At 36.3% G+C, this 12049-nt stretch overlaps 1 protein-coding gene across 3 annotated transcripts in view; it reads left to right on the forward strand.

Annotated features, from left to right (window-relative positions):
• Mbd5 (methyl-CpG binding domain protein 5) overlaps nt 1-12049 on the forward strand; it is a 145148-nt gene that overhangs the window by 84940 nt on the left and 48159 nt on the right. For all 3 annotated transcript variants that reach the window (XM_013517448.1, XM_005390798.2, XM_013517449.1), the window contains exons 4-6: nt 6296-6965; nt 9757-9859; nt 11063-11243. In XM_013517448.1, coding sequence (XP_013372902.1) covers nt 6853-6965; nt 9757-9859; nt 11063-11243 — 397 coding nt within the window. In that variant the 5' untranslated portion in view covers nt 6296-6852. The remainder of the gene's footprint in view (nt 1-6295; nt 6966-9756; nt 9860-11062; nt 11244-12049) is intronic.

Here is a 12049-nt window from a genome sequence, read left to right on the forward strand (position 1 = left end):
GAAAGTCAGCGTGACGAGCTCCTCCACAAAACCAACAGCTCTTTGTAGCTTCCACCAGCTTCAACAGCCTTTCTCAGCTCCCAGCAGCCTTCTTCCTTCTTCTCCAGTTCTGCCTCTTATGCTGCTGGAAACAGTCCCCAGGTGGGCCTCACACACCCAGCACCGCGCTTACTCAGTTCAGCTGGGGGTTATAACTTGACCACCAGTTGTCAGTCCACTACAGATGGCAAGGGCAAAAAGAAAGCTCAGTTAAGTATGAGTTATTTTTGTGAAGGAAAAGAACTTCCTAATTTAGGAAGTTCCAATGGGAACGCAGCTTAGACTTCGAAAGTCAAATAAAAATTGGAGAAGTGAGGGAGGGCCTCTCTAAAAAAGTGGCACTTAAACTGAATTAAATAAGAACTCACTTAATGAAAAACAAGAAGGTAGCGATGGAAAATGGCATTCCAGGCAAAAAGGGAGTGACGCCCAGAGGCATTTTAGAACCAATCAGAGGGACAGCTAGGTTTTCTTTCTAGTATTTGGAGCATCCAGGTTAATATGTCCTTGTGACTCTACATCTTGGGTAAAACAAACAGCAGAATACTAAACACAAAAGTTAATGGTTTTTCCGATAAAAAGTTTCCCTAATGTATTTACAGATCAAGGAGACATTAATAAGTTTTTCTATTATAAAGTACTACATATAAAATATTTCTAAGTTTTTAGAAATACTACTTTTCCTGATTATAGAACTAATGCATATTCATTGTAGAAAACTTTGAAAATGCAGAAAAGCAAGGAAGGAAGTATATTCCTACTACCAAAGAACATATAATAATACCTGGGAACATATAGTAATACCTGGGAGTGCTCTTCTATTCCTATAGTGACATAAATGGCAGCATTTTTGTAAATTAAGTTAATATTGCCTATTCACCTTTTATCCAACTAAAATTATCATGGTTCTTTCTCACTGCCATTAGACTTTCTATAATATGATTTTCATGGTTACCTATCGGTAATAATTTAGATACTTACTATGTCCTAGGCACATATACATAAGCTTACACATTCTAGTCCCAATGTTCAAATTCAGAAAGTCTGACTCCAGAGCTTGCACTCCGAACCAGCAAATGCTACATAGCCTCTCAATGTTATATTTAAAGTTAACTTCTATTTCCGTCTTTCACATCATTTCCAGTGTAATGTTTGGTGATTTAAATAACATTCTGGAGGTTGGCAGGTGTGTCTGTTCAGCTGGGACGGCTCATCCCTACTCCACCTTGTGTCACTGGCCTCATGTCATGTCCGGGACCTCAGCTGACCTGGCTGGACAGCTGGACTTGTCCCTCTGTCCATGTAGTGCCTGATCATCAAAGGATCCTGTTTAGCTTGTTTACAGGACAGTGGTATTCCACAGAACAAGAGTGGAAGATGCAAGTCCTATTGAGGTTTAGGCTGAAAACTCCAGCAGTATCAAGTCCATCATATTCCACTGATCAAAACAAACTACGAGGCCAGCTGAAATTGGAAAGGATAATAAATCTTACCTACTAATGCAAGGAACTGAAAAACATGGTCACTTGCAGGCTGCTGCACTCAGCACTTAGTTCTCTGAAGACTTCTGTATGACTAGAATGTGTAAGGTGATGAACTTGCACAGCAAAAATGGCCAGATTACAAGTAATCTTCATGACCACAGAGGGACAGCAACAAGCTGTTCGTTACTTTGACTCTAAGAATGGACCTCGTTCTTGGAGCCTGTTTCTATACCTTCAGAGTCCGTGAAAATTCAGCCTTTCTACATTAACACAATCCCACATTCACTGGTTGTGAACTTTTACACTCTTCTGCATCAAAAGGGCAAGAACATCTGGAGCTAGAGAACTTTAGGTGTCAGTACAGAAGGATGTGTTTATTGAAGAAGTCCTGATACCACCCTATTAAACAAATACAGTTATGCTGGGGGTAGTTAGGGTAAATAAGTGGAGGGTAATTACTGAGTCTTATTGGATCTTTTACTTAATTGACACCTTAACAAATGAATCTTAACAAATGAATAATTCTTTGAATGTTAATTCTGCCCCACTGTGTATTCTGGTATCCTCACTGACACAACAGCGGTGTGTTATGTCGTTCTGAACATTTTTAATAGAATTTATCACTCAAAAACCATTAATAGGCCAAGCAGAGTGGTGCACGCCTGTAATCCCATCCCTCAGGAGGCTAAAGCAGGAGGGAGGATCACCACAAGTTCAAGGCCAGCCTGAACTACACAGCAAGGCCCTGTCTCCAAAAAAGCCAATATCACTGCTCAAAAGTCAATTCATTATTTTTAGTATTAATTAAGTTTGTTTAACATTATTCGAAGAATTGCTGACATTTAATATTATTCAGAAAGATTTATGAAGAATAGCTATTTAGTTATTTTTAGGATGTCATGTTCTCTAACATTTCATATTTGTGGTGTTTGGGGTATAACTTTTAAAATACATACTTAATATTGCATAAACTATGTCAGTAAATCAGATTGAGAAAAAAATGTATTGTATTAATTAGCATACTGTTGAAATATAAGTTTAATTTTTATATTATTACATTTATTTATTTTAGAGGTTCCTTTATTAATTCAATTAAATATGTGTATGAACCACTTATAAAATTCTGATAGTTTATAAATAGAATTTAAGATTAGCCTATTCATTTTCTTAGAAGTCCTATGATTTTTTTTCTACACAGAAATTATCACTCAGAAATTCTGAGATCAGTAAGGACAAATCTCGTGTAAAAGGTCCTTTTTATATTTATCAACATGCATATTCATTGGGTTCTTTCAAGAAACCTTTCTCATTTTAGAACACATGTGTTGCTACAGTTTTGTAGGCCTACATGATAAAAATCAAAATATAAAAGTATGTTGACTCATTAGAATATACACAATCTTCAGGAAGGAGTTAAAGCACCATGCTCCACATCAGGAGCTGGAGATAGAGGAAGGACCCCAAAATACAAGGTCTCTGCTCTGAGAATGTTTACATTCCTATGGGGAAATATAGTCAATAAATAAATAAGTACGTAAAGCAATAATAGCAATCATAAAATAAGAGGTATTCGTGAATTAACAAAATGTAAGGGAATTTACATTTCAGTTTACACTGTCATTTGCTTGAGGAAGTAACATCTAATTTGAATTCAGAATGGTTGGAAGATGCCAACGCAAAAAAAAAAAAAAGAAAGAAAGAAAGAAAAGAAAATCACTAAAAGCAATTTTCAGAAACTGATCTTCATACTGAAAGGAAAAACGAAAACATTGCTGGAATTGTGGAAGATATCTCAGCACATGCACAGACACAGGAAAACAACACACTTTTTAATTTTCACTATTATTATTGTTTTGAAATAAATATAAATGAAATCCTAAGTATAATATATCCTGTATCCCAAGTGTTAGTGAGGTGGAGATGGCCTTAACGTCACCATATCTTTTTGTTATAACCTGGTTTTTTTGAGGTTTGGCAGAGCCATGTAAGGAGGGTGGGTGCCTGTGGAGTTGAAAATGTACAGACTCTCCAACTCAGCATTACTGTATACCAGTGGATGGGAAGTTACGTCATCACCTAATAGAATACCACTCAGATGTGAAAGGCTAACGAACCTATATATCTGCAACGGAGATCTGTATATCTCAATTGAGACAGCTTTGAAAACAGTGTTAAATTGTAAAAAGCAAGTAGCAGAATCATATGTATATTGTATAACAGTATTTACATAAAATTTTAAGACATATAACAACACAAATATAACACATATGCATAAACAGAAAGTAAACATAAACACATGACTGGAGGGTACAAACCAGAATCATGATGGTTGCTTTTGGGAAAAGGGGGGAATGGGCCTGAAAAGGGAAATGAGGTGGGGTTTGGAGGCAGTGCTTAACTTCGTGTGTAATTTTTTCTGAGTTTTTTATTTAAAGAAAAAGCAGAAGTGATAAACTAATTTAGAGTGGTGATGCATATTTATTATATTAAACTCACTTTTATGTGTTCCTCAGAACTTCTAAAAAATGATGGAAAGAATGTTAATATTTGCAGTGGTTGTTTCAGCAGTGAAGCTGCAATTCAATTTTATTTTCATCTTCAGACTGCCATAGTATGCAGCGTATAGTACCAGACATTACACTGAATTTTGGACAAAGAGGAAATTTCCACTTAGCATAAGCTGCCTTACTCTAGTCAGGCCACTATGACAAAACACCATAAACCAGGTGGCTTGTAAACAACAGAAATCTGTATCTCACAATTCGGGAGGCTGAGGAGTCCAAAATCATGGAAGCAGCGAACGGGTTATCCAGTGAGAGGTAGCTCTGTAGATCACAGATGGCTTGTCTCTTCAGTGTAACGTCATATAGTGGACGAGGTCTCTCTCACTGTCCCCACCCCCTTTTTTCAGTACTGGGGACTGAACCCAGGGCTTTCGCACTGAGCTATGTCCCCACCCCTTTTTTATTTCTTACTTGAGATAAGGTCTCACTAAGTAGATCGCACTAGTTCAGTCATGAGGGCTCCATCCCTGCAGTTACCTTCCAGAGAGGCCTGCTAATACCATTATCCTAGCACTTAGAATTTCAACTTATGAATTCTGAGAAGACTAAACATTCATGCCATAGCATTTACCATATATATTTGTACTCCTGGTACCTAGTACAGTACCAAATGCATAGTTACTGCTCTATCAGTGTTGAGTGAAATGTGGGTAAACACACACATGAACAGTGAAACTCACGATCAGAGGTGCAGTGAATGAAGACAGAAATAGACTGTTAGGTCTGTAAGTGGGTCACTTCTGTAACGAGCGTAGCATAGGGAAGTGGACCCAACGATGCCAATCACCAGCATGAGACCCATTGGGAGTGTTGCTACTTGGTACTGTTCTTTATACCCTGAATTTTCCCCGCTACATTTTTGCTCCTTTTTCTATGGCCTGCCAGCGTTTTCTACACCCATAAACCAGCCCCTGGTTTTCATCTAAACAAGCACACGCTTTATGACATACGTCTGGCCTTCAGGCACATGCTTGCATACATGGTGGCCTTCGCCATAAAACAATCTCCTGTTTTCCTAATGAAAAGACCCAAAGGAGGTGTCAGGCCGCTTAAATATGGACTTTCAGGAATGTAGGATAAGAAGCGTGAGTGTGTTCTGTACTGATTAATTTATTTATACAGGTGTACTTACAACACATTATCTAAGAAATACGTTAATTTTTCATTTAAATTTTAAGAACAGCGTGTGAATCTTAAGTTCTTTGTACAGAGTTGCACTGAACAGCCTGGCATCCGTGCTTCTGTCTTGGCGGTTTAGGCCAGAGCGATTGTTCACTCTGTGGACAATGCTCACTAGGAACTGTGAGCGAACCGCAAGGGCTTCTCTCAGGTAACACAATGCTGATTTTTTACTCTCTCTTTAGTGTAGTTGTATGAGTCCAACAGTGTGATTACATAGTAGGTACTAAATTGATTATTAAAAAGCTTGTTTACAACAATAAATGATACCACCAACTGTGACATCACACTTTCCACAATATGATATAGTAAGTCTTTTAAAATTTGTCCTGTCGTTTTCTTAACAGCCCCATTAAGATGACTTCTATAATTATCCCACGCTAGCCCTATTGTGTCAAGCTACGGTGTCTTCTCCACTTTGTGACTTAGTAAAGGAATTGGGGAAATAACCCGCGATATACGGGATTTTGTAAAATCTTAACTCTAAAGTAACTCCCCCTCTTATATTCAGTAACAGAGAGAAAACTGTCTTACATTTGACGATGTGCTATAAATTTGTTTCCTGCAACTTTTTCTTTTAAAAAGTAACAAGGAGAAACTGTACCGTCTTTAGGCCAATGTAATGATTATCAACGAAAACTGAATTGTTGGTGTATCTAGTATTAAGTAGTGATCAAAATGTGATTGAATTTACAGGTTTTTTTCTTCACAAGTCGCAGGAAATAATGGCTATATTTTTATTTCAGGTTAGAGTGTGTGCCTGTGTGTGTGTGTGTGTGTGTGTGTGTGCATAATGCCATGCTTATTGGTCTATCTCTAGTAATAAAAACAAAATTTCATGTGGTGAAGATCAAGTACATTGGTTTGAGTAGAGTAAATAGTTTGGGAAAAGAAAACAAGTTTACGTGTGATTTTGGTGGCAGAGGACATCAGTGTGGTCGGATATACCTAATTATTCTATGTTAACATCATGAGACTTCTTAGTTTGCAACATTAAATATACTGTTTACATATTTACATATGTTTCAGGGTATTATTGGAGTTTTGAAGTCATGAAAACATCAAATGAACCAACCTGCAACACCTTGGATTCAGATTGGAAGATAAAGAGAAATTTTAAAGAATGTGGCCTATAAAGGCGGGTGGTACCTGGAAATATTAACTGACACACTGTAAAAATGAGACCGGTTTCTAAGCAGTGGAGGTTATTTTAGTCCAACATCAAGGTTCAAGACAAAATGTACAACTAAAAACTTTACAATCCTCCCTCCCCTATTTGAGACAGGTACTAACATTGGTGAATTATGATTTTGCTCGGTTGGAATCACTCATTTTTACACATGTAGACCATCCCCAGGAATTCAATATTGGTTATTTAATATAAATGATAATGGGAAACTGATATTTTCATCATGGCAGATTTCAAGGACTTGGTTTCAAACTGAGCCGTAGCTTCCCAATGCGTTCTGTACAGTCTAGGAAAAACTGTGCTGCACTGGCCCATTTCTGAAGGCCATCATGCTGTGTAATATGAGGATATCATCTTATTGCTGATATCTTTGGAGAGTCCCAAGCAGACACAGAAAATGAATGGAGGCAAGGAGTGTGACGGAGGGGAGAAGGAAGGAGCTCTTCCAGCTATTCAAGTTCCTGTGGGTTGGCAGCGCCGCGTGGATCAAAATGGAGTTCTGTACGTCAGGTGAGCTCTTATGTAATTCCTGTGTTACCTCCAAAGTTGCAGTACCAAGATTAAGGAGGTTAGAGTCTGTTCCTCTTTGAGAGAACGAAATATTGTGTCTGACAGCACCTCAAATGTATTTGAATAAATGGCTTCTGTGCTAGAAGCACAAGTATTTTCATTCCGCACTGTTTTGCAATGTGAATTGCTTTAGAATACCAGAGAGAATTAAGCATTATTACTACATTCACAGAAGAATGTAAAATTCTGTATATAAACCCATTAGCTTTTGACAGTATTACTGTGCCTTTCAGAGACTTCAGCTAGCTTTTCTGATTCTAAGGTTATGTTTTCATCTATAGGCAGTTTTAATTATTAGACTTTTTAAGGCTTGATATTAGCTAAAAACAATTCCTTACTTTTCTGCAGGTTTTAGTCTATTTCCTTGCGTGCTGTATTAATTGGAGTGAAGGGATAAGAAAGCAAGGAATGTAGAGCTCATCCCATAATGGATAAGACAGACAAGAACACTTGGGATAACTTTCCCAGAGCGTTTCTGTTACCGACGTGTTTAACGAACTGCCAGAAATACTTTGTTATAAATAAAGTACCACAAGATATTGGCAATGTGTGTTTATATTTGTGATTGTTCTAGTTTTGAAGAGAAAACATATCCAGCTGGGAGCAAATGACTCTCAAATCTTGATCCTTTTATTTTTTAACTTCATCTCCATCCTTAGAAAAGATAAATCAGCTTTTCATGTGGCTGGGACAAACTAAGTTAAGTCTGGAATTAAAAACCAACTTAAAAAAAAAAAACCAACTTCAAGTCTAAGATTCTGTCAGTGATATTGTTCATAATTTCCCAAGTCTGACAAAGTACTACTATCTGATTATCCTATTAGTATGGGTTCTTGAAATCCAAATCTGTACACAGAGAATTATTATGGAAACTAACTTTCCCAGATAAGGTAAAACGCTTTTAAATTAAATCAGGCCAACATGGGTTTGATTTGTTTGTATATCACTGATTAAATTACTACTTAAATGTATGTGGGAAACCAGCCCATTTTCTGTACCTCTTTTCTCAGTGTACAGTTTGCTTGTGATTTTTAGGTTAGTCTCCGGCTGCTTCTACCTCATGGTGCTGTTGAAACTATACATTAAGTTTTCTACCTGCTTCCAGTCTTCTAAGCTTTACCTATGCCATAAGACTTGTAACTACTTTTATAGTAATTATTACTCTCAGAAGCTAATTAAAGAGCTACCACTGAACAAAAGACCACAACTGATTGAGAAGAAATGTTTGTAAAGTGCATGGGATCCACTAATAGCATTTAGGAATCTTTCCCTTCAGATTTAATTTTAAAGTTAAATTTCTTTAGATTCAGGGTATGTATTTTTAGCAAAATGTTGGACAGTCTCTTTTTACCAAATTCACTAATTCTTCATGTGAAAATCTAGTAAAGTGCTTTCTGATCATTAGAAAAAAAACACAAAAATTACCAGACCTACAAAATATCTTCCCTACTGTGGTAGAACTCCATTTTGTAACATGGGAATTACTATTCTGTGCATATCATCTATAAAACATAGCCCAAATAAATAATTTAACCTAGTTAAGGATTTTCTTTTAAATTTTTCTTTATGCCCAAGTTTCTTTTATTTTTTCCAAGTTTCTTATATGAATGTCCATAAAACAAAATATAAATTGCATTTTAAAGCTAGTTCACTTGTAGGTATCTACGTTTTTGTAGAGGGAGAGTTGTTTATATCTGATAGTATAATGCTTCTGTGTATGAAATGGAGAGTATGATTGTTTCTGGATAATTCTGATCAGAATGCTTACATTCAGCTTTTGCTAAACAGTTATTAAAGGCATTCTCAGATGGAAAGTATATAAAGTTTCAAAGCATGATATACACAGTAAAGCTGTAAAATCGACGTTAATAATAAAAGTCCTAAAAAAGTAATTACTTGTTTTAAGTTAAATCCCATTGTAAGTAAAAATCAGACTCATGCTATCATGTGATGTAATACTACAAAACCCACAGATGTGAAATTGATCAATATTCTCATATTTTACTGATTCTTATGACAAGAAGAGTAGTAACGCACCTGCCTACTTACCAGCCAAGAGAACCGCAAGGTACTTTTTGGCCAACTGACAGTCTATTTCCTCAGAACTTTCCCACCTTTTGTCAGTTCCGCTTGATTCTTCTCCCTTCTATGTATGGTGTGGCTTTTTAGCAAAATTTTATTTGGGTCATGCCAATGCGTCTTCAAGGAAACACACCAGTGTGCGGGAGAAAGAAACCTGTTTTTACATAGGGACAACTTCATTTTAGACTGCAAGGTAAACAAGGATGAGCTTGTCAAGTCCAAATTTCTGATTGGAACCACAATGTGTTTCTCAGTTTCAGCTTTTTCTCAGAGAGCTTTAAAAGCAAATCTTGTAGTTTAAAATGATGATTACTTTTAGCACTTTTTTGTGTTCCTTGTTTCTTGCCTGTCTCTGTCCTTTTCCAAGAATAGTATTTTCCCATCTTTAGTCCACTCTTGGTTTTCAGAATACTTTTGCATGATTTTCTATGAAGATCTGTATTTCTCTTAGAAATATTTTGGTTCAAAGGAAAGAATGACAGTGTTAAAGGCTATAATTTAGTAGCTAACATAATATTGATAAAGAAAATGTTTTTCACTAGTGGGGAAATATTATCCTCTGAAGGATGTCCAGACTATAAATTACGCATTTTTTCGTATTTATATGCAGTCAAAATTATTTCCTGATTTTTTGAAACTGTTTTTACAGTCCCAGTGGGTCTTTGTTATCTTGCTTGGAGCAGGTTAAAACCTACCTGCTTACTGACGGAACGTGCAAGTGCGGCTTGGAGTGTCCTCTGATTCTTCCCAAGGTAACGGTTTCCCAGGGGAAGAACAGCAGGGGTTTTTTATTTTATTTTAAGGCATTTTGTATATTCAGTTTTCTCATTTGGCATTTCATCTAACATTAGTTCTCCAGTCGTATTCATTTAGACATCTTTTTCATGCATTTTGGAATGCTTAAAGGTTGAGAAATAATTCAAACCATTTCAAAGGTGATAAACCTGTATTCATATTAAATCCGTCATCGGAACTGCCACCGCAGCTTTTATTGGAGCTGTACCTGTCTTAGTACTTTGTACTGCAGTATTTTATTTCAGTGCTGTAGCTCTTCAGATCAGCGATGTTACCGTTAGCATGAGTGTTGATAAACCTATCAGGGATACAGGATTCCTGAAATCATAAAGCTGGACATTCACAGCTCAAATAGGTAGCTGTTTTACGCCTTTACAAGGTAACAAACGAAATCATATATAGTAGTAAAATATAATTTGCTGTAGAAATAGATCATTACTCTTTGAATATGTGTTATAGTGCTGATTTTAAAACTAAGTATTAATACTTCTTTCTTTGTATGTCACTACATCTTAAAATATTTATGTAAGTAATATCTTTTAAAAAGAGTAATAGATTTTTTAAATTAGTGAAAATATATTAATATAGAAATAAAAGGGGAACCAAGGAAAAAGCCTGTAGAAATGCCATGGCTTTTCTTTTGTTTCTGTAATTGAACTTCATCTTTTTTATACTGTTATAATGTGAAGCATCGATAATTGGAAACTTTATCAGACATACCGCTCTCCATGTATGTATTTTGGCTATCTTAGAATTAGCATAATTTTTATTATTTTGCTAATAAAACCATGAGTTCAGCCACGCTTATTAAGTTATATAAAGTTGCTTTCTTTGATTTCATGGCTCAGATTTTTTTTTTTTTTTTTTTTGAAACAGGGTCTTGCTTATGTTCAAGGCCTCAGGCTGGCCTTGAACTAACTATGTAGCCCAGGCTGGTTTTGAATTCATGGAAATTCTTCTGCTTCAGCCTCCCAAGTGCCAGGATCACAAACATGCACCACCATGCCTGGCTGGCTTTCCTAAAATTTAAAACCTTGAGAAAATATTATTCAAATTTATTATGGTTTCATATAACTGTTTTTGTTTCTAAATAAGAGGATCCTTTTATCAAATGTTGGTATAGACGTATTCTATCTAAACAAAGGCTGCGCTTTTTGCAGGTATTTAATTTTGATCCTGGAGCAGCTGTGAAACAGAGAACTGCAGAAGATGTCAAGGCAGATGAAGATGTCACAAAACTATGCATACATAAAAGAAAAATCATCGCAGTGGCCACACTTCATAAAAGCATGGAAGCTCCACATCCTTCTCTGCTGCTCACCAGCCCTGGAGGGGGAACAAGTATGTAACCTGGCTCAGGGGTTGGGGCTGCTCTTCCCCCTTCTAAGAGAAGCAGCTGCTGGAATTGACTTAGCCAATTATTTTCCCATTCCACTTTTCAAATGTGCACACAGTACTTTTAAGATTTTATATAGCCTATCATTTTGTTACAAATAGCAGATTGATTTTGCAAAATTCTCATGAGGTTATTGCCCAGAACTTCGTATGCAGACCATCTAGTTATACAATCAGAACAAACAAAACTTAGCACATACAAGTGCTATGTAGATGTATAGAACTGAGTTAATGAAAGAAAAAGCACCAGTGGCTTTTAGGAAACAACTGTAGCAGCCTTCCTACGGCTATATTGAAATGTATGTTATCAGTCCCCAAACGTAACTTAGGAGTGTTAAGAATTAGCATTGTTATTCTCTCATTCATGTAACGAGTACTTTTTGAACACCTACTAGCAATCTCCTTGCCAAGAACTTTATATGTTGACTCTCTCTCACACACAGACACACACACACACACACACATTCTTTTTAATAATATTTCAAAGCAGCAGGAAAAGTACAGGGACAGTTCACTAAGTATACATACAGTCTTCATTTTAATTCGCTATTGAACATTTTTCTACAGAAAGCTGCTGATATTTTTCACAATTCACTGCTAAATACTTTAGCGCACAAGGACATTCACCTACGTAACCCCAGTCTAATGATCACATTAGGAAATTTAACACTGATATAGTACTGTTATCTGATATGCAGTCTATATTTCAGTTTCTTCCAACTGCCCTAATGTCTCTTTTAACTTCTTTAAAA

This window comes from Chinchilla lanigera, unplaced genomic scaffold (assembly GCF_000276665.1).
Source record: "Chinchilla lanigera isolate Chin_1 unplaced genomic scaffold, ChiLan1.0 scaffold00039, whole genome shotgun sequence".
Taxonomy (NCBI): Eukaryota; Metazoa; Chordata; class Mammalia; order Rodentia; family Chinchillidae; genus Chinchilla; species Chinchilla lanigera.